Source organism: Acanthochromis polyacanthus, chromosome 1, assembly GCF_021347895.1.
Source record: "Acanthochromis polyacanthus isolate Apoly-LR-REF ecotype Palm Island chromosome 1, KAUST_Apoly_ChrSc, whole genome shotgun sequence".
NCBI classification, from domain to species: Eukaryota; Metazoa; Chordata; class Actinopteri; family Pomacentridae; genus Acanthochromis; species Acanthochromis polyacanthus.
Window position 1 is genome coordinate 13,020,115 of NC_067113.1, and position 25,624 is coordinate 13,045,738.

The window sequence follows — 25,624 nt, forward strand, 5'->3', positions numbered from 1 at the left end:
GTCTTTCACTGATTGTTTGGTATCTCTGTTGGGGATGTACTGGTATTTGCCCTGAATCATTCATTATGTGTTATTGGGTTCAATATACACTCAACAAAAATATAGACGCAACACTTTTGTTTTTGCTTCCATTTTTTATGAGATGAACTCAAAGATCTAAAACTATTTCTACATACACAATATCACCATTTCTCTCAAATATTCTTCACAAATCTGTCTAAATCTGTGATAGTGAGCACTTCTCCTTTGCTTAGATAATCCATCCCACCTCACAGGTGTGCCATATCAAGATGCTGATTAGACACCATGATTAGTGCACAGGTGTGCCTTAGACTGCCCACAATAAAAGGACACTCTGAAAGGTGCAGTTTTGTTTTATTGGGGGGGTCCACTCCTCTTCAATGGCTGTGCGAAGTTGCTGGATGTTGGCGGGAACTGGTACACGCTGTCGTATATGCCGATCCAGAGCATCCCAAACATGCTCAATGGGTGGCATGTCTGGTGAGTATGCTGGCCATGCAAAGAACTGGGACGTTTTCAGCTTCCAAGAATTGTGTACAGATCCTTGCAACATGGGGCCGTGCATTATCCTGCTGCAACATGAGGTGATGTTCTTGGATGTATGGCACAACAATGGGCCTCAGGATCTCGTCACTGGTATCTCCGTGCATTCAAAATGCCATCAATAAAATGCACCTGTGTTCTTCATCCATAACAGACGCCTGCCCATACCATACCCCACCGCCACCATGGGCCACTCCATCCACAACATTGACATCAGAAAACCGCTCACCCACACAACGCCACACACGCTGTCTGCCATCTGCCTGAACAGTGTAAACCAGGATTCATCCGTGAAGACAACACCTCTCCAACATGCCAGACGCCGTCGAATGTGAGAATTTGCCCACTCAAGTCGGTTACGACAACGAACTGGAGTCAGGTCGACACCCCGATGAAGACGACGAGCATGCAGATGAGCTTCCCTGACACGGTTTCTGACAGTTTTTGCAGAAATTCTTTGGTTATGCAAACAGATTGTTTCAGCAGCTGTCCAAGTGGCTGGTCTCAGACCATCTTGGAGGTGAACATGCTGGATGTGGAGGTCCTGGGCTGGTGTGGTTACACGTGGTCTGCGGTTGTGAGCCTGGTTGGATGTACTGCCAAATTCTGTGAAACGCCTTTGGAGACTGCTTATAGTAGAGAAATGAACATCAATACACGAGCAACAGCTCTGGTTGACATTCCTGCTGTCAGCATGCCAATTGCACTCTCCCTTAAATCTTGCCACATCTGTGGCATTGTGCTGTGTGATAAAACTGCACCTTTCAGAGTGTCCTTTTATTGTGGGCAGTCTAAGGCACACCTGTGCACTAATCATGGTGTCTAATCAGCATCTTGATATGGCACACCTGTGAGGTGGGATGGATTATCTCAGCAAAGGAGAAGTGCCTCACTATCACAGATTTAGACAGATTTGTGAAGATATTTGAGAGAAATGGTGATATTGTGTATGTGGAAAGTTTTAGATCTTTGAGTTTATCTCATAAAAAATGGGAGCAAAAACAAAAGTGTTGCATTTATATTTTTGTTGAGTGTAGAATTCCTCAGTTCAGTGCACCCTGTGAGCAAAACAATTACCAGAAGTATTTATTTCTATAAACTTGTACTTCTGGATTGGAAATTGTAGCACAAGCTCATTTGGGCAATTATTTCATCAGCCACAGCATGCTAGCAGGAATATTGTTGAAAGTTGCAGACACAGTGGCAGTTTTATTAAACATGCATGATGTGTTAACTTGCATTATAACAACCAGGTCATTATTTGAAAATGAAAACCAGTTCTCAGCTAACTTAGGTGGTAAAACAAAAGTTAAATAAAACAAATTAAAAAATACCTTCAATATGGGTTCCTGTGTACCAGGATCTGTAGGTTCTCTAGACATTGTACAGGTCCATCGACAGGCCACTGTGTAGATTTCCCATTTAACATAACACCAAGCCTTGATGACAATTCCAATATTTTTCTGACAAGATGCTCGTGTCCGTTGGTTGTGCTTTGTCTCTGTATCTTTTTGTGTCATGTCTTATTTATGTCTTCTGGTTGTTTTTGTATCTTTTTGTTATCACATCGTTTGTAATCCTATCTCTTGGTCATCTGATGTCTTTAACAGCAAATTTTCTTCAATTCATTCGGATGTTCAGTCTAGAGTCCCAAGTCCTGTATTAGAAGTACTACTAATTATCATGCTTTCTCAGCTCTTTGTTGAACTGTTGCTTTTCTCCCCTCTCTTGTTGGTTTCTTTAGGTCAATGGCATAAATGTAGAACACTGTACTCATGAAGAAGTTGTGAGTATATTTGTAATTGCCTGTCGCATAAAGCTAATACCCTGCTCCATCCATCCATTAGTCCTCCATCTTTCTTCCAGGTTCAACACCAAAACCAGCATGGAGATGTATGTCAACGATCTGAGTTGTCATCTTGACCGAAGGCTGTTTGTCTTTTGGTTTACACTGTGACAAATGGAAAACTCTGAAAAGGAGAAGATTAGTATCGAAAGTTGTGTGGTGCCAATATTTAATAGTTTTTCTACATGGGTGCTAGCTTTTTTTTCTTGTTTGATTTTACTCACCAATTCAAGTTCTCTGTTAAGTATCTTCTTTATTGTCTGCCTTCAACCCCCCCATCTGTCTCAGACAGTCTTCCTGTCGATCATCTCTGTCTGTCGTGCTACCCCAATCTGCTGTACACTATATTCACCTCCAGAGCGACAAAAAGCATAATGAGCAGTTTCCCTTCAGAACAAAATCCAAAGCTTTTTAATGGCAGCCTGTCACAGCCCCAGTACTGACAGATGCTCAGGCTAAAGTAACAAGGGGGGCAGCCTGTCACAGCCCCAGTACTGACAGATGCTCAGGCTAAAGTAACAAGGGCTACCACGTAATGCTGGAGAGGAGAGTGAGTGATCTGACAGCAGATGTGCAGAAGTGACCTTGCATGTAACATTCAGGTGATTCATTTGGTACAAAACGCTTCTTCTCAACTCATTACTGGGAAAAAGAGGCATGATCACATCACCACTGGGCTTCCCACTCCCTGGTAGATTCTAAATGGATTCTGAAATTTTGTTGTTTACTTTTCAGGCCTGTTAGAGCCTTGCTCCCAAATATGTTACTCCATTATTGATCTCACATGTGACCTCTCAATCATCGAGGTCGACAAATGGAGCCCAGCTTGTTACTACAATTCTACAATTTCATTTAGCAGATGCTTTTATCCAAAGGGAGGTACATCTGAGAGTAGATGCATCACAAGCAAGGATTTAGTCAGGAGCTAACAACCTGGATAAATGTCATAAAACACTCAAATATATACTTTCACTATGGCTTAGATATCACACTTCAGGTGAACGTCTTAAAGTATCTGTTCTGCTAAATTCTCAAGCTTTCAACTATAATAAGTTGAGTAAGTTCTGGGTAAATTGAGTTGTTCTTTTAAAACCTCAAAAAAACATAGGAGGCCAGTCCTGTTCACTCACTTTTGAAGATTTTAAGACTTGCAAGGATGTTTCAGTGGGAAATTTAAGGAAAAAATTGAACAAATACAGTAAAAAAAAGGAAAAAAAAAACAAAACGTGTGACCACAGTCAATCATTGTGTTTCCGTGATCTCAGAAAGCACTTCCCCTTCTCATTGCTCCATAATATTCTGAGCAAACCACAAATTCTGAATCATTTCGTCTTTCATAAAAAGCCCTGAGTTCAGAGTTAGCATTGATGCAAATTTTTCAGGTTCAAGCTGAACTACTCTGACTCGGTTGTAGACTTTGTGTATAAATATGTCATTTCTACCATGCATTTCATGCTAATCTTTCGTCTTATTCTTCACTTGGCGTGTTCATCTTCAAAATCCTATTGGCTGTGGGAAAACTCCTAGATGCAATGTGCAGATTGATAGCTCAGTGACTAACACCTCTGACTTTGGCAGGAAATTGGTGGTTCTAATCCTGGTTAGGGTTCAGTTGTCCAGTAGACCTTTAGCCAGGATTTGAACCACCAATTTCCCTGGCCAGAGTCAAGGGTGTTAGTCCTTTGTGCTGCCCTGCCTGTCCTTTGTGTTATTTCTACTCTCAGATGTACATTCATCTGCAAAAATGAAATTGTAAGTAGTATGTTGAAAATAGCAAGTTTTGCCAAGGATTTCGATACAGCCAGCGCTGCTGAATTTGCTCAGAGATTTATGCTTTTTTTGGCAGTGCTACTTCCCTGCATACAAATGTTTCCATCGTCCTGAGTTAAGCACTCAAGAAGATTGTGATAAAAAGAAAAGCCAATCAAACCAGTGCATTTTTCCCCCTTTAACAGAATGATAATGAAGTGGAGTCAGACCATTCTCCTGTAATGAGGCAGCACTGTGGAGATGGGTCTGGCTATGCAGATTGTTGCTGTATCAAGCTAGTCTAAGAGCAAAATTTGGACTGGTATGCAGTGTTAGACCAGTCTGAGTCTTTGTGACAGAGTCATCTGTCTTTTGTTATTAATGACCCCACATTATAGAACCACATTCTGCATACTGATCTCAGACATAGTCTCTAGGTTATTTTAAATCTCTTCCTAAAGCTTTTGTCCTTATGAAGGCTTTTGAAACCGTTTGACATTTACTTTAATTTCAACTTTATTCTCCTTATGTACACCCCCTGTCAAAAGTTTTAGAACACTTTCTCATTCAAATAAAGTAGAACCTATCCGACAACTTTTGACAGGGGGTGTATCTACCAGATTTGGTACACATATGCAGCACATCAGGCTGAACAAAAAATGTCAGTCACAGCCACATTCCAAACCCAACAGCAAGTGAGCTATTTTGCGTTGAATGTCAGATTTTGCCCATTTTTCATTTTTTTCTAGAGCGCAGCGAACTCCTCCTAGGGGGAAACTCCAATTCACCTCAAATTCAGCCAGTACATACAGGAGGCCTTAATGATCAAAAGTTATTAAAATCTTTTTCCAAAGTCAAAGGGCGTGTCCGTGGCGGCCTCTGGAATTTTGATCCTTCGCCATGAAATTTCAAATGCTGTATAAATGCCCTCAACATGCTCCAATCTGCCTGAAACTTTACATGTATGATCAGAGTCCTGCCCTGATCGCATCCATATGATGAAATACACCCCCTGTCAAAAGTTGTAGGACAGGTTCTACTTTATTTGAATGAGACAGTGTCCTAAAACTTTTGACAGGGGGTGTATTTCATCACATTCATTTTAATGTTGTTTAAATCTGGTTTATTTTTTTAATTATGTTTAGCACTTGGTAGCAATGTTAAGAGCAGTGCTCCAAAATAATGTGCTCTTTTATACTCCCCAGCCCGATCTCACGAGGATTCGTGAAACTGTCACGTAAGTTTTAGTTTCGGTTTCGTGCGCACCAACACGATTTCGTCATGTTTTTCGTGCCGCTCACCACGAAATGCGCACCAATGTATTTTAAACGGCGGACTTTTCGTGCCACTCAGAACGTATTTCAAAAGAATGTGTAGATTATATTTTTAATGTAAAACCGTGGCGAATCCAACGCTATATTTTGCATGACATCGTTCCTAAACATAACCCTAACCATAACCATAACCATAACCTAACCATAAGCCGGTGGTACACTTACCAATTTGCATAGGAATTTCAAGAATGTCCGGCGGCCGGAGGCCGCAAACGCGATCACACAAGCAGTATACGCCAATGGACAGCTTAGATCGTCATGAATCCGCCGGTATAAACCACTTTCAGATGTGATTACCACAGCGAAAAACATTTCGTGGTGAGCGGCACGAAAAACATGACGAAATCGTGTTGGTGCGCACGAAACCGAAACTAAAACTTACGTGACAGTTTCACGATCTCCCTGATATAAGATACATGGAAAATAGACAGATTTACTACACTGCCCTCCATAATTATTGGCACCCCTGGTTAAGATGTATTCTTTAGCTTCTAATAAATTATTATTTTTTTCTAAATAATATAGGACCACAATGAAAAAAAGAGGAAAATCCAACCTTTAATTAAAGTGCATTTATTCAGTGGGGAAAAAAATCCCACATTAAGAAATAATTCTTTTACATCAAATCATGTGTGCCACAATTATTAGCACCCCTGATGTTAATAATTTGTACAACCCCCTTTTGCCAACAAAACAGCACCTAATCTTCTCCTGTAATACATTTTTGTACAATTTTCAGTGTGAGAGTATGCTTCTGCAATAAAAATAGAATTTATTGTAAGGTTTTCAACACATCTTAACCAGGGGTGCCAATAATTGTGGAGGGCGCTGTATGTGATCCACTGAACCTTACATGAAGTCTCGTTTAAACTAGGACTCGGCATGTTGAAGATGTATTTTTATGATTTAGATATCAGATAATCAAACATTCAGTGTCTAATTACTTTGTGGTACTGTATCTTGTTTTGCTGCCTGTCATAAGTGAAATGCCAGCCTTCAGTTCTGCCTTTGATGATTCAAGGGAAAGCACTTCAGTCAGGCATCAACTTCTGATTAAATATTCATCACTCATCTCTTGTTACATTTTGTTGCTCAGGGTGTGTACAGCTTGACATGAATGTGGCTTGTTTCATTTATGTGAGATTAAAGTTTATCTCGCTGCATCAGTCTCAATCTCTGTCTCTCTTGCTATCTATATCAATCTCTCTCCCTCCTGCCAGGTTCACCTCTTGCGTACTGCAGGAGATGAGGTCACCATCACAGTCCGCTACCTGCGAGAAGTTCCATCATTTCTCAAACTGCCTCTAGGTAAGCATCCACTGGTTGTGATGCGACGAGCTCATAATAAACTTCATTTCATCGAACATCCTTAGCAGCAGAGAAGTAAACTGCATTTATGGGGATTGTATTTTTGCTCAACTTAACACTTAAAGCTGTTCAATAGATGAGCCATTTATTTCAGAGTTATAAATTGTCACGCTCTGCGGTCCGAGGCGATGCAGTAATGTCAGAAACACCCAGAGCTGCACTTACCTTCATCAGCTTGAAAAGATGAAAACTGAGACACTAAAATCATCCATGTGGAAGCTGAAGAATATAAGATGTAGGTGAGAGAGGTGGGAAAATGATATCAAGAAAATTAAGAACATGGAGCAGTTAGCAAAGGGCAAAAAGCAACTTATAAATGTGGCATTTTGTGGAGCACTGTTTTATATTAAGTGGGGCTACTTTGTCTTTTTTATATTAAGTGGAGGAGTGATAAAGTACTGCACAGTGGAAGTAGGCGATTACCTGATATAGCTCCAAAAATCACACGAGTTATAATTTATAGTTTAAAAAATGCACTTCATTACAAAAACGCCATGTTGTCATGTTTTAACATAATGACTGGTAGTGCTCAGGTGTTCCGTCTTACTGCCAGCAGACCTTTCATCTAATCCATATCATGTAATCTTGTGTAATTAAATGTAAGTTGAAAGTTTAAACCTCCTGTTCAAAAGGGAGGTCCTTTATTATCAATATTCGTACATTGTAGATCAGTGGCTCAAGATATTAAGTTATGAAATGACATGTAAGTGTAATTGTGTTAAACCAAATATCTTTCATATTTTGAGGTTCCTTAAAATAGTGGTTTGATTGCAGCTTGCACACAACTGGCAGTAGGAAGTCGTCACCTGGAAGATTTAATAACAGCTGTGCTTTGTCAAAGTTAACTAGTGAAATTTCTTTCCCGCTGTAAACAGGTGCTCAGCATATGTGGGAGCTTCTAAACGCTGCCTGGGAAAATAACCTCGAATTAAAAAATATTTTGTTTTGTTCCTACAAAATTCTAAAGATATGATAAATTGCTTTATTGTCTTTAGCATTGTTCAACAATGTAGAAAATAGTGAAAATATGTGTGGGTGTGGTAAACTTCTGTGAAGGAGTTTAATGCTCTAAAAATCAGCTAATCTGATAAATTTATCCAGACTGTGTGGGCTAAGACGTACTTGACTGTGCAGCTGCAATGATTTAATTGCAATCAATTAATTGTTTAGTTGATTGACTGAAAATAACTGAAAAAAAACCTTTATATATCCCATATATTCCCATTATTTATGGGAGCAGCCCTATTGATTGGCAGTGACCTTCAAACATAAGTCAGCAACCAGGAACCATCACCAGATTTAAACCATGAATGGATTCTGATTGGTATTCAGGAGTCCCTGATATCGTCTTTACAGAGCCCAACAGGACAGATAAAGTCCACTACTCATATTATTATTAGTAGAAGTGTGAATGGTATGGTATAGTATCTTGTAAATGGTAAAATAGTGCCTGATTTCAATTATGTGTTCATCAAATATGTTCATCTGCTTTCGTGCCCAAAATTAGATGAGAAGATTGATACCACTACTATATATGCTTAGCCTGGTCTATCCAAGAGTAGCAAAATCAGCTTTGACCAGCACATACTGCTGCAAATTATTGTTCTTGCTTGATAGCGGTTTGTTAGCTTTATAGACACTGGCTGCAGATGTTCAGTATGTTTACATGAGACCTGTAATTCCTCTTTAATTCGGAATTAAGTTAATTCCGCTTTAAAATCTCCTTGTAAACACTTAATTCCGAATTAAAAAGTTAATTCCGAATAAGCTTAATTCTGAATAAACTACCTGGTTTATTCCAATGTTTATCCTGAATAAACCAATTCCTGTGTACGTTATATTCATGTATACAGTTAATTCCGCTTTAGTTAATTCCGGTCATTCTGTGCATGCTTGGCTCCTCATGCAGTGAAGACGTAGTGATGTACACGTTCTGCGACCTTACTGGCGTGAGCACATTCTTGCAACAGAAGTAGTACGCCATTGTCAAGTTGCTGTTTCAAAACAACAATAAAAAGCAAAGCGAAAAGCGTGCTTATTAGTTGTTCCTCCATGTTGTTGGGGAAAAGAAATGGCACGGCAAATGGAGTTTGTTTTCCTCCGGTAAACAGGGATTCGTCACGTCCACTCCCTGTCCAACCAGAATCCTTTCCAACGCCCAAGCTTTAAAGGGCCATGTAAACCTTAATTCGGAATTAATATTTCCATGTAAGCTCGAAGCACAAAACTTTAATTCCGAATGAATTAATTCTGAATTAATAATTCCGAATTAAAAAAACTTCATCTAACTGTGGCAATTGTGACATTTGGGCAGAGCCAGGCAAGAAATCTTTATCTTAGACATGTCTGTGAAGGTTCTCAGTTGTCCAAGTCATCTTAAGGTGAAGGGTTTAGTTCAGGCACCTGGACTTGTTCTTGTGATCTTGAAGACGTTTCGCCTCTCATCCGAGCGGCTTCTTCAGTTCTAAAAACTAGCTTGGAGCGTTAAATACCTGGGACTCTCCAAACTAGTTTTAGAACTGAAGAAGCCGCTTGGATGAGAGGCAAAACATCTTCAAGATCACAAGAATACGTCCATCTGCCTGAACTAAACCTTTCACCTTAATCTTAGACTTAACTATGCTAATGGTCTCTTGGCTCCAGCTTCATACGTGATGGACAGATTTGAGACTAGCATTAATGTTTTCATCTATTTCTCAGCAAAAAAAAAATACTCCCTTAAAGGTCCCATATTCTATCCCTTTTAACAAGTTCATGAAAGTCTTGCATGTCCGCCGGATTGTGCATTTGTAGTTTCAGCTGGAATATGACAGTTCTTTTTATACTGCCCCTGGTTTAAGACCTGTTCCAAATGCACTGTTTTAGTCTCTGTACCTTTCAAGCCGAACTGAGCTGCTGCTGCCTACACAGCTTTCAGGAAAAGACAGCCAGGCACACCTCTCTTTGTGTCTACTCTGGGTGCATTCCAATATCCGTACTGCCATACTATATAGTACGCCAGGAGGAGATTTTGTATGTTCTAATACATAGTATGTCAAATGTAGTATGCCAGAAATACCCAGATGTCCTACTGCATCATGCTGGATTTTGCAATATGTAATTCAACATGTTTTCCTGGGCATTCTGAACCACAGCCATCTGCATAGTTACATCACGGTGTCTCATATGAGTGTAAACAAGCTTGAGCCACTGAAAGAGATTTAAACAGATGATGGCACATGTCTACAGACTGCAGTGAGGAAAGTTTAAGGTGCAATGTTATCTTATATACTACAGTCTGCAGACCTGAATTGCTCATTGTGTAACCCACTTTCTAATAAAGCAACAATAGAAAAGAAAGGAAAAAGATGAGGGATGGTCTTTATTCTTGTTTTGTGGGACATACAGTGATGTTCAACATCAATAAAAGATTAGATTTTGTGTAATGTGGCCCTTTAAACTTACAGCAAATCAACAATCAACATAAGAATTTCTTGCATTTCATCTTGGTTAAATGTGTGGTTGTGTTTCAGAAACAAAACCCCACACTGCTGTGCCTCCTGTGATTGTTGTCTTATGTATTAACTGTAAGCAAAAAGAAGGAATGAACCCCATGTAATACAAATAGTTTCAGCATCCACTAGCAAACGTGATATTCTTTTTGTCCAATTTACCAAATTATGAAAAGCACACAGATGTAGAAAGTAATTAGTCCCATTGGGTGTGCATGAATATTCATAGTGCAGTTGATAAAGCACATTCTTCCAAATTCACAGTGAGTTACAAAGTCCAACCTTCACATCTTGTGGGTAAGTTAACATTCATAGGAAGGCCTCCATGCAGAGATACTCAGGTTTCGCTGTAGGTTGTTTGGCTCAATGAATTGGGGTATTGTTGCCTGAGAGCAAAACGGTTCAAGCTGTATTCTGTCTAAGCCGCCCTTTGTTGTACCATGGCACAAATTACAAGCAGGAGAGGCCAGGAGCTGCTTGCCACACTTTACCGAGTGTGACCGAACCAGAAAGCAGGTTTTCTAACGCCAAGCTAATATCATATCAAAGAGCAGCATTCATCTCTCTTGGATGCTGCCTGTGATCTACACAGCACAGCTTCAAGGCAGGGCAGCAGAATAAAGTCAATAAAAACCCTTAAAATTTAACACTATGAGCTGGACTGTGCTGTTTGAGGTTTGTGTGCAATTCCTGACTTATTTTCTTCGTTCCTGAAGGAATAAAATAGTCACCGATAGTATGAAGTTAGACTAAATGTTTAACAGTGATTCTTCAGAAGCCTTTTTGTAAAGAACATGAATCATTCTCCTTTTTTTATCCGCAGGTTCTCCGGGGCTGGATCACAGCCGGGTATCCTCCCCGCTGTTTGACAGTGGCTTACATTTAAATGGAAACGGAAACAACACAGTAAGAAAGTTCTGTTTGATGTTGCATGTGGAAATTTCATTGGATTGTGTTTGATCTGCTTCCCAATCAGTACCTCGATCTTTCTAGTTTTTACATGTTACTGATGCTCTCAAATTAAAATGTTAACAGATCAAGCTTAAGATTTAAAACAGTGAAGAAAATGTGTTTGTGAATGGAAGGATCTTTATCTGAGGGGCTAATTCACCCGAATCATTAACACCTTCTAAATAATGAGCTACGAACTTGAAAGTTGGATGAATATGCTTTGAAAGTGCAGTCCTTTTGAAGTAGCCTCTTCACTTTGTATTACTGATGTTTTATTCTCACAAAGTAAAAGTCACATCTCTGGAACAAGACATGAGTAGAGGATGCTGTATTCAAACAAACATACAATACTTGAGTCTATACTGGTGGTGTTTTGACTCTGATAGGAGTCCATTAGGACCGTTGGTGTCATTGATATTGACAAATTCTTTAGCTTTCACTTGTGAAACATTCAGCATGTTTACTACACTGTTAATCACTTTTCTAATCATATAAGCTCAATGTCCATAATAGTGCAACGCACATTAGCTCTGATCTATAAGGGTTTTGTGTGTGTTTTGGCACATCTTCTAAGCAGCAATTATTAACAGCTCTACATACACATCAGCTAAGGCTGCAGTTGATTTCAAAAGGAGAGTGTTTGGAAATCTGTCGTCTATTCCTAGACGATAGTCAAAGATAAATCTGCTAGATTCTCCTTGTAATTCCATTTAGTTCAAGGAACCTTTTTTGCGACAGACCAAAAAGCAGCAACAACAGAAGTGAAACAAATTGTTTTAATGATAGCTCAGTTCCTACAAGTATAAGCCAATAAAGCCAACAGGACCCTGATACTGCTTATCTTTGTTATTACTTTCGCTTTTCCTGTTATAAAATGACAGTGTCGGTGTAATTTAAGAGCAGCACCCGGCTCTGATGCTCCAACTGTGTCCACACAAGTGGTGTTCAAGGACAGTATTCAACAGTTGTTCACCTCATTTTGGAAATGCTCAGAATATACAGTCACTGTGGTTACATGCATAAAATGTAGGAAAATAGATGTAGAAAGAAAAGAAATACAGGAGTATTTACAAATATGAAACATTAATTTTGCAAAAAGGTGCAAACTGACGTTGTTTGCATTTGGAGGTGTCCAGTCAACAGTTTCACACACACATCTATTTTAGAACGATAGACTACAAGGAAAACTTTACAGCATATCTGAGTGGTGGCACCATAGCCCCCTCCACTATTACGGAACTCAATGATTCATATCCATGTCAAATTTGGATCCATAATCAGTTTTAGGACAAAGAATAATTTTCAACATTGCATTTTTCTTTGAAATTGGGGGAAAATGTCAAATATTTAACATTTTTACAAAAAGTCACTGAAAATCTACATTTGGTGTGGGCATGAATAATTTTTGCGTGGCTGTTTACCTATGGGATAGACAATACTGGTGGACTTTTTATGCAGTACTACATTTGAATCAAGAACGAGTAGTTTGAGTGATGATATTTCAGTTACTGTGACATCCTTAAGTTTGAACAATTTTTTGAAGCCTGAGATGCATAAACTTGCCACAGGGTTGGAGGTTGGTGGAAGTGACTACTTTTTCCCAAACCACTAGAATTACACCTCTTTGTTACTTCTGTCGTTTATACACAGTGGCTTTCCAGCTGGATTGCTAACTGCTGGTAAGCCTCTAAAAGTGTTTTATCACACAAGACATTTTGGTATGTCACAGTAGCAAAGATGTATAGAAATGACAACAATAATAATGATGAGGTTCCGTTTAGTTCTCTCAGTGTCGAGGTCCTGCTGTTGTGCAAGCAAGGTCTCCATCGTATTGTGATGTAGTTTACAAACATTCTGATAACCTACCAGTTGTGTTTCTAATAATGAATGGATGTACGATAATTGTGATATATTGTTATTGTTGTTGTGATGACATTGTATTGATATTATTCTATGATATTACTGCAGTGTTTCAGAACGATCCCCACGAGGACTGATTATTTTACGATCATATGGTAATGCCGTCAGAACGTCACCTAATGTTGGTGATGTTGCAACGACCACATTTTGACCAAAGTGCAAACTTAGGATTATGCATTGTGTTTGTTTTTATATCGAGCAGTTGTCAATCATTAGCTATAGCTGTCGGTCACAACAACATGCATCTTTTCGTAGCATCAAATTACTAATCAAAAATATCAAAGTTATCTCAGAAGTTAACACTGGAACCACCATCAACATAAGAAGTACTAAATAGGGAAGAAAACATATTTGTTAAAAATTATTTTTGAAATTTGAAATGTACTGGGATTTTTGAGTTTGGCTCATGTATGAATGGGATTTCACCTGCTCTGCAACCAGCCACCATGTGGTGTTATCAATTTTTAATTGATCTGTATGTGCAGTTTATGGTTAAAACTTTGAAGCATTGGAAGACACATTTGGTGTAAATAATGCAACAAGTAATATAACTCCTTCTCCTTTTGATTAAATGAGAAAGTTTTCAATATGAATAATACAGATTAGCAGTTTCCAGTTTAATTCACTGTATTAGCGACTAAGGTTCATTTTGCATTGGTTGGCGGCAGACGCAAACTCAGCAATGTTTGTTGGCTACAGAGAGTCTCTGTATTTCTGACTGTCGCTACCTCAGCAGGACTGACCACTAGCCAGGCAGCAGCAGCGCTATCAGCTGCAGCCTGAGCCTCTGCCTCTCTTTGTGGACTGTGGCTCATACAAATCCTCTTTGACTTTGACATGTCATTAAATGTGAAGTAATCCACAGTGTCCTCTACGCCTATATGCTAGGACGGTGCTCAGCTCTCCAAAATGTGGGTCCCAACCCTGATAGCCGACTGCTGTGGAGCCAGTCCCCTGGCAGAGGGAGGAAAATTAAGCTCATCTCAGCCAAACACTCCCTGTTGTTCTGTCACCCTTCGCTGATTCCAACATTGGCCAAAATATGGTGATGTGGTGGCTTCACTGACACAGAACAGTAAAGCAAGTTTTGTCCAAGAAAATAAGTGTTAAAATACAAGAAAAATATGTTTTTTACATGGTGGAGGGAGAAATCTGTATTGGCATTTTGCAATTTATTGTGGAATTCTATTGGTTTTTCAAATTGATTTCAGCCTCATTTACATGCAGATTTTCCAGTTTACATACATATATATATTTACATTTAATCAGATATTAAGGAAAAACGGACCAGTTTTTCATAGCATCAAATTGAAAAAAAGAATCACAGAGATGCTGAATGCATGTCCTTTTCTTTTCTGCGGCCTGATAATCAATGTGTGACCTCTGCTCGCAGTAACAATACAGCAGCACAATTGTAGCTCAATCAATAGCTGTGGTTTCAAAGGGTGGAAAGGGTCAAAAGGAAGAACAAACAGCCAAAATCATTCATTTAGCTCTATTTCATCCTGCAAAGCTGTTATTGGCTCCTTGAGCTTTCTTGATGTTCGAGCAGTGATAACTGTGATTATAGTGTGTACTGCTGGGATGATAGGTGGGAGTAGTTTCACTGTAGGAGCAGCTGATTTCACAGAATTCAATCTTCCCAGAACACAGTGTGATACAAACACGGGGCAAATGCTCTGTATTGCTGTGCCCTTAGAAGGATGAATCAAGTAAAAAATTAATGATGAAATAAATATCCTGCATTTACCTCCAACTGTGTTGCTCAAATTTGGAAATTGGTTTGGGTATTGCTGTAGAGTTCTTGTGGGTAAACATAATGTAAATGTAAAATTTTTCCCTTGGAGACAATATTCCGCCGTTTTAATGGTGAGACTTCCGAAAACTGCTTATTAAAATGGTAATCTGTAATGAAAAGAGTAGCCTTAAAGACTGCATGTCTGGCTCATGATTTCACATGAATTATTCAGAGAAAGCATGAAGGACAGCAGGTGGCCACTTTAACCTTTCACAGATAATCCCGATTTAAAGTGTTTCCATTTAAATCCCTGGCAGGAGCTGGAGAAGGCAAAACATCCCTGTGAGCTGGGTTTTTGCATGGTCTGCAATTTTTTCCATTCCCAGTATGTGCACATGGTTTATCTGAGGTAAACAATAGACCCTGACACATGCATACCTCGGCAGAAGCAAATATTGTATGACTCTGTGTGACATAACAGGTCAGCTGGCTCTGGCAGAGAACTTTACATTCAATTTTTCAGTTAAAAAGTAGGCGGCTGAAAAACGCAATTAGCTTTGTGGCTTCCTCACTCCCAAAATAACATTGCAAACACAAAATTGCAAAAGCTGGCCTCCGGAGAGCTTTTGGTCATGTCACGAGAAATTCTTCTTGCCTCACAAAAAAGGACTATTATGTGAGTGGTTGTTTTTCGTCTTAGAGTAATTGCTTGTTGTGTTGCGAGTTATTTTTCAGTGCAGGGTAAGGCACCAGTTCACTTTAATGCTTAGAGTATAATGATAGAAAGCCTCAAGATAGGAGTGGAATGAAAGTAGGGCAACTCTAACTTTATTTCTTCCCCAAAAAAGGACATTGCATGCTATTAAATAAGTCTGTGCTGTATGAAATAGTCTGCACTGAAAAGCTTCATTAGGCCCATGGTTGAGAACTGACCTCACATTAACTATACAGCTCTTACAGACTGTGCAGTAAATATAATTAACTGGATGTTTCATGTAAATTTTCTGATTTAGGAATTTTGCTCAAAACAGCAGCTTTTTTGTGAGTGAAAATTCTATTTGTTGGACATATTTAAAGCTGCACTAATGTGTACTTTTACATAAACAAAGGCACCAAAGATGCAGAATGTGTAACAAGTCTCCTGTATAATGTTGGTATTTTTCCTTAGTTTGTAATCTCCTATTCATAACTTGACATATTAGAAAATGAATGGTTTGTAGACGTCATAATATTCACAGGATTTTCTGTTACAATATGTGCTTCACTGGGAAGATCGATGTTCTGAGAATTACTGGCTGGATTCATAGACCCTAAAAGGAAAGATATTGAGTGTTATAGTAGGCTGGAATAGCAGGTCTGTAATTTAGAGCCATCACAAAATTGTTCAAGTGCTCACTTTCTGCTTGCTGTTTTTGAAGTTATTCTGCCAGAGCTGATTGTTAGACCTCCAGTGTGCCAACTCTTTTCATTTTACACTCCCGTTTCATGTTGTCGGGCAACTGCCAGGCCTGAGGCTGTGTTTAAGGGATGTTTTTTGTTTTTAGCCATCATAGCCTTGATGTTTGATGATATCCACCAGACGAAAATGAAAAAAACTCTGACATTTTCATTACATAAAGGTATAAACGATGTCACGTGCATTCCTGGGTCTCATTTTTGTTATTATTTTTGTCTCGAAAGGCCATATGTTTCCAGAAATTTCATATCTTAGCACACGAACACTCCAGAGCTTCAGCAGGAAATCCCTTTGATGTGACTTCCTCAGATCTGAGAAAGAAATTCTTTCTAAACTCACCATGTTTGATAAATGCTCGACAATCACACGGAGAGAAATGGTAAAGAGAGGCTGTAATTTTTCCACTGACAGCAGACCCACTACACCCAAACGCAACACAGCCACAAGGGGCATGGAGGGACGAGGTGCATGATGCTTCTATTTTCTTGACAGAAAAGACATTGCTTTTTGAAGTTCATATCGCTCTCTGTGCTTGTACTGTACATTAATGGACGAATGGTGTAAGGTCAACTGAGTGCACTGGGAAATGTCAAAAATCATTTTAAAAATGGAGGAAAAGTCGAAATAGTTGAGGTAAAGTTGACACAACAAAAGTAAATAAGTCACAGAGGAACTGCAATGCTGCATGACAGCAATAAACACCGTTTCTTACACATCAATTAATTCTGGGTTAATGTTGAAAGATGCAGTTTATTTCCCAATAATGTGTACTAATTTGTTCATTCTTATTTGCATCATAGTAATTGTCTCTACTGAGTAAACACCCGGAACGTACCTGCAATCAAAATGAAAACACTTAAGTAGCTAATGGCTTTGATTAGAATTACAGAGCTAATTTGCACTTTACTAAGAAACTTTGCTAATTCCTTCTGTCAGGCTTTCTGTTTTTGAGCCCTGAACTGTCAAACAATGTTGAATCACTGATAATAATGGCAGCATCTTGTTGGTTGGCAGATAGCAAACTGATCCACCGTTTTGTTCCACATCAAAATATCTGAGCAACTCTTCGTCCGGTTATGATGAAACTTTGTACAGATACTTACAGTCCCTGTAGGATGAACCTTACTTTAGAGATCTCCTAACTTTTCTTCTAGGACCATCAGGAGGTTGACGGTTTTGTTTGTTATACCTTCGTGCTAATGGCATATAGCCAAAAGCATTACATTTTGGGTTCTCTGTTTGTTAATCTCATTCTTCGAGGAATTCCTTCAAGGGATTTTCTCAAATTTGGTGTAAGAATTGGCTTGAACTCGGAGACAAACTGAATCAATTTTGTGTTCACTGGTCAAAGGTCAATGTGGACAATGTGTCACCTCGCAAAACACCTGTTTGGCCACAACTCCAGAATCATACGCTAATTATTACACCATTTCATACAAATGTCATGCAGGATACAAGTATGAAATGATTTTTTTTATCCAGTAAGTCAAATATCAACTGCAATCTGACATCACAATGTTCTAAAAATACTTTTTTCCTGCCATTATTGAATGCCACAACTTAGGAACAGAAGGGGAGATTTTGACTATGTCTTACATTTGGTCAGATCATGAATTCCTGACACTAATCTGTGGTGATTGTATCGATCTTCTGTGCGGTCAGGTTAAAGATGTGCCTAAATCATCCACATTATAAAATTAGTGACCTCTTTGTAGCATCATCCATATTTGAACATTGTCTACTGTTATGACAATAACCTTGTATTCTACCAGAACCAGATTTATTGGTAACTCTTCACCATCTATATTATTTAAATCTGGACAGATGTTGATGTAAATTGCAACTTGACTGACGAGGCATACAACTGCAAAGTGATAATTGTAGTTTCTCAAAATTCTTAGCAGATGTAAAATTGATGGTAAAATTGATTGATGGAAAATTTTGTACAAATGCAGTTGCAAATCATAAGGACTTCTTGATGCAGTGCCACTTGGTGGTCAAGGTTTTCTCTTGTCCAAAACACTTCAAACACCCATTCACTGTTGCAACACTTCTGACTAATTCACACGACCCTCTTGTACCACCATGAAGTGACTTTGTATTTGCTAGTGCAATTTCTAAAAGATGTTGGATTGATTTTCACTACATTTGGTACATACATTTATGTTGCCGTCAGATTGAACTGCAGTGTTGGGTAATCTGTTTACCACTCCACAATATATAAAACATTTTGTGCATGTCCACATACTGATATTTGAATTAAGTCAAAAGCAAAGCTGGGCCTAAAGATTGCAGTAGCACTCATGCAATTTCGAAAGGTCCTTTTAAGCAGGGAACTTAGATTTCACTGAGTTTTGTCTTCAGTAGGCTTTTAAATAATTGTTTTTGGTTAATCTTAGCTTTGAAACATCAGTGCTCATGAAGGAGTGGCTGACGAATGTCAAGAAAAAACACTGTGGCTTTACTCCCTGTTTTCCAACTCCACAGTGGAGGCAGGTATTTTGTCTGTGTAATCCAGTCTGACAGCCTGATAGTTTTCCATTTCCTGCCACCTCACCAAACTCTGTGGAGCTCCTCTTGAGAGTTAACTAAAACATTTTGTCCTGGGTTGACATAATTGGAGCAAAGGAAGACAATTTCTTTAGAAATGTAGTAATTACTTGTGAGGAGAGGTCTGCATACGACATGCTGTAGTTCAGATTCACTTTGCAAAGGTAAGCACCTTTCCTCTACGGTTCACTCTCGACTACAGTCCACCCCAAGGCTATTTTAATGCTCATGTATTCTTTTCAGCCATTTTGAACTGAGGACGAGACATGTGATGTGGTTCCTGTGTTGTGAGCTCACACCTTTCTGTGCTGTGTGTGTAATGATAAAGGAGCTACATCAGATTATTTGGAGAAGTTTTGGGATTTTGTGCTGGCAGATAATCTTTAGCTCCAGGAATGATTTGCTTTTTGATGTTCACCCAGCTTCACTCAATTGATCCTTAAGCCTCTAACTCATTAGATAATGTGTAATGCATCTGTTCTTCATTAAGTGTGGCGTAATTTGCATTTAAATGTGACGCACTTCCAGCTATCAAAGCTTTTGTCAACACATTGTGCTTCAGGAATTTTAGAATGAATGCTTTTTGATGCAGAGCATCAGTCTCAGAAGGGGCTGTATTAAACCTCGAAATGTTGAACAATTTTAGAGGCGTTGTGAAACATGTCACAATCTGCTGTTTTTGGTGCAGTGCCATCATTCTGACTTTCATACCAACAGTAATAGAAAATCAAGATACTGCAATAGTTTAGACTGGGACGTCACCCCTCCCCCCATGGTATGTTAATACCATGTTTATTATCAACATCTTGCACATTGCACCTTTAGTAAAATTCTTACCAGGGTGCAGCATTTGTTAACTGAACCTCCCTTCATTGGAATAAACTCCCTCCATATTCAGAAGGAAAGCTTTTGTGAGACTTTTAAATGTAAAACATTATACTATGTTAAGGCTCACCCTACTTTTAGGGTGCAATGATGTCTTTACTTAACTGTTGTATCAGCCTTGTGTTAAGATACCTGAAGTAGCTCATAGGCTTTGGTACTTTTGAAGTTGATGCTAAAATCAAGCAGGCCTGAACACATAGAGAAATGTATTTACACATGTGGTTTAAAGTAGAATTAATTTTGTATTATATGGAAAATACGCGAGTATGGCAACCTCATTTAGTCAGTTAAAAGTTATTGGTATGTTATTCGCCAACATGGTTTATTCTAGCAAGCCAACATTAGCCTTGCCACTTAGAACCTATTTAATAATGAGACTTGACAGTAAGTGGGTCTAAATATTTCATAACAATCTCCATGTAAGAACTAGTTTGTGTGATTTAAGCCATTTTGAGTTAGGTATGTGTAAAACTCCACTCAGGATACATTTGAAATAAGTGTTTCTTAAGATTGAACTTTCAAACAGCTGTTTCAATCAGCTCTTGGCACCAGTTTAGCCCTCCAATTTGAGCAAGTGAAATCCAGTTTAATGGATGACTGGTTATTAGGTGCTGCAGTCCACTATCCAGAGACACACTGCAGACAGCTACAGCAATTCCTTCAAACCCTCTGGATGAGACAGTGTAATAGAATTTCTGTGTGCTAGACAGAAAGGTTATTAAAGAACTTTAAAGTACAATTGACATTTCAGTCATCATGACAACACTTTATTCTTTGTAAAGAATTGGATACGGCAATCATCCGTAATTATATTTTGTTGTTTGGTTTGTTTTCCAAAACCTTTAAGCTATTGTCAAAAAGAAAACTTTACCACTAAGTATTTTAAATTTGAGACACTGCACCCAGAGACCACTTTTTCTGCTCATTCCTAGTATTGACCATCATATTGATGGTGAATTGCACTGAAGTGCGAAGCAATTTGAAATCTCAGTTGCTGCCATGTGTAATGCCACCTTCAGCACCTACCCATAACCCAGAGTTTTCTAAAACAAAAAGCTGTTTCCGTGCCACATTAACACCTTTGATAAGCGGGGCATCTATAAGCAGCAATTTTAGCTTTTTCCTGATGCTCATTACTACCTATGAAAAGTCTAAATGTACCTGCATATTTGCCACAGTCCCATGCTGCAGACTCACTGTTAAGATAATCCATTAAAAGGAGCTCACAAAGACACACTGGCAATGTGAATGCAACCTATCAATTTAAACAGCAAGTATATTTCCCCCTAAAATTGCTTCATGACACCACAACACTTGAGATACCGTATTTTCAGAACTAGAGCCAGTCTTGATTGAATACCAACAGGACATTTTCTGGTGGCCTGTTTTATCCAATTTGTCCATTTTCTCTGTTCCCAGGTGTCTGTGTGTAAGAAGTGTGGAAATACACTATCTATATGAAATAGCTATACTTTCTTTTGAATATTTGCTCACGCAAAGATTGCTCTTCATACTGGTATTCAAACATTTGTAGTTATTATTTCCTGGAGACCTTGGGAGGACTAGCTGTTTTTCTGGTGACAACTAATAAGGAGCCAAATAAAAATAGAAAAGTAAATGTTTTCCAGCTTTTTCTATTGACACTGAAGAATAGATGTTGCATAGTTACACAAACTTGCCATGCAGATTGTTTGATTGTCCTGCCAACTCAGTGGCTAAATGAATTGAGGGTTTCCCTGCTCAATTTAATCATCTGTTAACTTCTCAGTTTTTCTCCCAGGATCGGTTTGTAAATTGTAAATTGTGAAAAATGCCCATCACAGTTCCTATTTCTTATTTCAACAGTGCAACACTGCTGACGTATTCATTTTCTAGTTAAATACATAAACGATAAAAGCAGAAAATAAGGGGGTTTGAAATGTGGCTTGTTTTGTTGAGCAGAGTCTGACTCTGGTCAGCATTCCCTCATAGTGTGATTTGCTTGAGCAGATTTGACACTGTAGCTACATTGTGGAGACTCCAAAACAACCGCACCAAGACACTTTCGAGTAATTGGTCCCGTCACAAACACATTCTGTGTACATCCTCAATGGTACCCAACAACAAGGCATATGCAGCAAATTTGAGCTCGCATTTCCCGTAATCAGATGTTCTTTGGGGATGAAGAAGAGAAAATACAAGTACTGACTCAGACAAGCACATAAGTACAATACATTTTGTGTTTGGTTTGTCATTTCTACCCCAGACACGTACACTGAAAGCAATATGACGTGTTATCCTAGGTAACATGTTGAATGTGCAGACTTAAAGACCATAGTAATTTTGACAAGAGCAAAATGATTATGACTGGATGACTGGGTCAGAGCATCTCTGAAATGACAAGGTTTTTGGGGTTCGTACTTACAGTGATGCAAATCATTAATTGGTGACAGGGTGTGATCTGCTGTAACTCCAGACTGCAACTTGCAGGACTTAAAGAACAAGAAAAGCACTCGGAGAGCGCAGTACTCCACCAGGGCTGCTCAGTTGTATCATTTCTGACCGATGAAATCTTGAAATACAGTGAACCCTTGTTTATCGCGGGGGTTACATTCCAAAAAGAACCCACGATAGGCGAAATCCGTGAAGTAGTCAGCTTTATTTTTTACAGTTATTATACAATACTGCACCTGGGGGAGCGCTGCAGCTGCAGCCAGGTGGACGCCGCGGCGGTACTCTTGCCTCAGAGAGCGGGCCGGCTGAATCAATTGGAGCAGTCGGGAGTGGGGAAGGCTCGTGCCGGCGCTCTTCTCCTGGGGGATGCGGCTGCGGTGGCCAGAGACGGCTGGGGACCACGTCCACTGTCCGGTTGATGGCGGGGGAAAAGAATAAGGCTGCTCCGTCGGCTCCGTCTTTCAGGGTGTCTCACTACATGGAGACCAAGGAGAGAAATGATCCAGCGCTCCACAGCAGGCAGCGCTGGCCTGTATGGCAGAGGACACGAGGCGTGGAGACTGTTCACGTTGGTCAGTCCCTTAGCCAATCAGGATGCAGAACACAATGCACTGTTTAAAAAAAGCATAAAAAAACTGCACTTAAAAAAAATCCGTGAAATAGCGAAGCCGCGAAAGGTGAATCGCGTTATAGCGAGGGTTCACTGTAATTAATGGCAGAAATGACGGCAACATAGAATGTGACCATTTAATATAGATGCACCCATAAACAAAATGACCTTGCGCTTAGCACAGGTATGTGTTATGCACATGTACTTTATGTATGGATACCAAACTGCATGACTTACATATGTAGCGGGCGACGGGAATTGATGGGACTCGGAAATACGTCCACAATTTAATCAATTGTTCCTTGTATCATTTCTGACAGAGAAGTCCCCAATGGTCAATGTGTTGTAGGATCGCAATCATGTGATCGTCAGCAGGCAGCTAACATAGTGTTCACTTGTCATAGTTACAGTGACGCCGTGTTACTATCTCGCAATGATACAGAAATTTTAACAAATCTATGGATCCAGACTGTAAGCCGCATCACTGCCAAAATCTAATCACTTGGTCCTTGTCATTTCTGACCTTCCCTGAAAATTTCATCCAAATCCGTTTGTCTGTCTTTGAGTTATGTTGCTAACACACAGACAGACAGACTTTGTTGGTTGAAACGTTTTGGTGGCACATGAAAGACCAATGGCATATGTTTACTCCTCAATAAGAAGTTGAATAACAAAGAAACAAATCAGTGGAAATGCATTTTCCAACTCATCTACTAATTCTGCAAACTATTGGATTCAAAGTTGCGTTTTGAAGCGAGAACTACCTACTGTGATTTTTTAAAAAAAATACTCTCACAGTATATGCTATATACAGTATATTATGAACATTTAGAGATATTAGGACCATCTGTGGATAAATTAATATTAAAGGTACTTAATACCTTAAATAACAACACAGATATACAAACATAGTAAAGAAAACAAACAAACTTGCAATACACTGGAGGTTATGAAACTGGCTTATGGGCATTGTGTCTGCATAGCAGGGTTGAAAATTAAAAATGAGAGCTAGAACACAATTTCATCAATAAAATGAAGAAGTGTGTGTATTTGTTCTGTTAAAAAATTGTATTTAGCTCTGCTGAGTAATCTTTCAGTTTCAATGGAAGTCCATGCTAAATATAGTTTTTAGAGTTGGTTAGAGTTAGACTTTTACATCTTATCTTAACCACAGTCTATTGATCCTAGTTCCATTTTATTTGTGCTGATTGCAACAAAAGTTATTTTTATTATTTGCAGAGAAAAAATCCTGTAGTTCTTTCCAGTAGATGCAAAAAAAAAAGTGTCAGTGAAAAAAATCTATGATGTCTCAGTCCTGCAGGTATAAAGAACACTATACTAATACTATTAACAGTTTACAGTGCTGATTAGTATTAAAGTGTTTGGGGCATATTACACTCTTCCTACCACCGCTAGATTTTAATGTGTGAAGAATTTGTGAAGCTCCATCCATCCATTCTCTATACACCGCTTTATCCTCACTGGGGTCGCGGGGGGTGCTGGAGCTTATCCCAGCTGACTCGGGCAAAGGCAGGGGACACCCTGGACAGGTCACCAGTCTGTCACAGGGCTACAAATACAGACAAACAATCACACTCACATTCATACCTACAGGCAATTTAGAGTAATCAGTTAACCTCAGCATATTTTTGAACTGTGGGAGGAAGCTGGAGTACCCAGAGAAAACCCACGCATGCACAGGGAGAACATGCAAACTCCATGCAGAAAGACCCCAGCCCAGGATTTGAACCGGGGATCTTGCTAACCACTACGCCACTGTACAGCCTGAATTTGTGAAGATGTACAAGCTAAATGTAGTGTTAAGTTGCTCTTACCCCAATTAAATTAGATAATTATGCACATAAGGAAAAGAAAACAGAGCTGCCATTTGCAATGTACACTCAACAAAAATATAAATGCAACACTTTTGTTTTTGCTCCCATGTTTTATGAGATGAACTCAAAGATCTAAAACTTTTTCCACATACACAATATCACCATTTCTCTCAAATATTGTTCACAAATCTGTCTAAATCTGTGACAGTGAGCACTTCTCCTTTGCTGAGATAATCCATCCCACCTCACAGGTGTGCCATATCAAGATGCTGATTAGACACTATGATTAGTGCACAGGTGTGCCTTAGACTGCCCACAATAAAAGGCCACTCTGAAAGGTGCAGTTTTATCACACAGCACAATGCCACAGATGTGGCAAGATTTGAGGGAGCGTGCAATTGGCATGCTGACAGCAGGAATGTCAACCAGAGCTGTTGCTGGTGTATTGAATGTTCATTTCTCTACCATAAGCCGTCTCCAAAGGCATTTCAGAGAATTTGGCAATACATCCAACCAGCCTCACAACCGCAGACCACGTGTAACCACACCAGCCCAGGACCTCCACATCCAGCATGTTCACCTCCAAGATGGACTGAGACCAGCCACTAGGACAGCTGCTGAAACATCGGTTTGTATAACCAAAGAATTTCTGCAAAACCGTCAGAAACCGTCTCAGGGAAGCTCATCTGGATGCTCGTCGTCCTCATCGGGGTCTCGACCTGACTCCAGTTCGTCGTCGTCATAGACATATATAAAGAGTATTGACCGCTACTGCCTATTGGGGCTGACGAGCGGTGGGGACGCCATCTTGGTCCGGTCATCCGCTCCACTCAGCGCTGTTTGACAGCACATTTAATCCATCTTAACTCTGAATATTAAACTGATTTTCACGTT

General features: G+C 39.3%; 1 protein-coding gene across 4 annotated transcripts in view; it reads left to right on the forward strand.

The window, feature by feature from the left end:
* The window catches only part of sntg2 (syntrophin, gamma 2), a 172,309-nt gene that overhangs the window by 65,713 nt on the left and 80,972 nt on the right, over positions 1-25,624 (forward strand). For all 4 annotated transcript variants that reach the window (XM_051951641.1, XM_022198754.2, XM_022198755.2 and 1 more), the window contains exons 6-8: positions 2,309-2,350; positions 6,714-6,801; positions 11,176-11,258. In XM_051951641.1, coding sequence (XP_051807601.1) covers positions 2,309-2,350; positions 6,714-6,801; positions 11,176-11,258 — 213 coding nt within the window. The remainder of the gene's footprint in view (positions 1-2,308; positions 2,351-6,713; positions 6,802-11,175; positions 11,259-25,624) is intronic.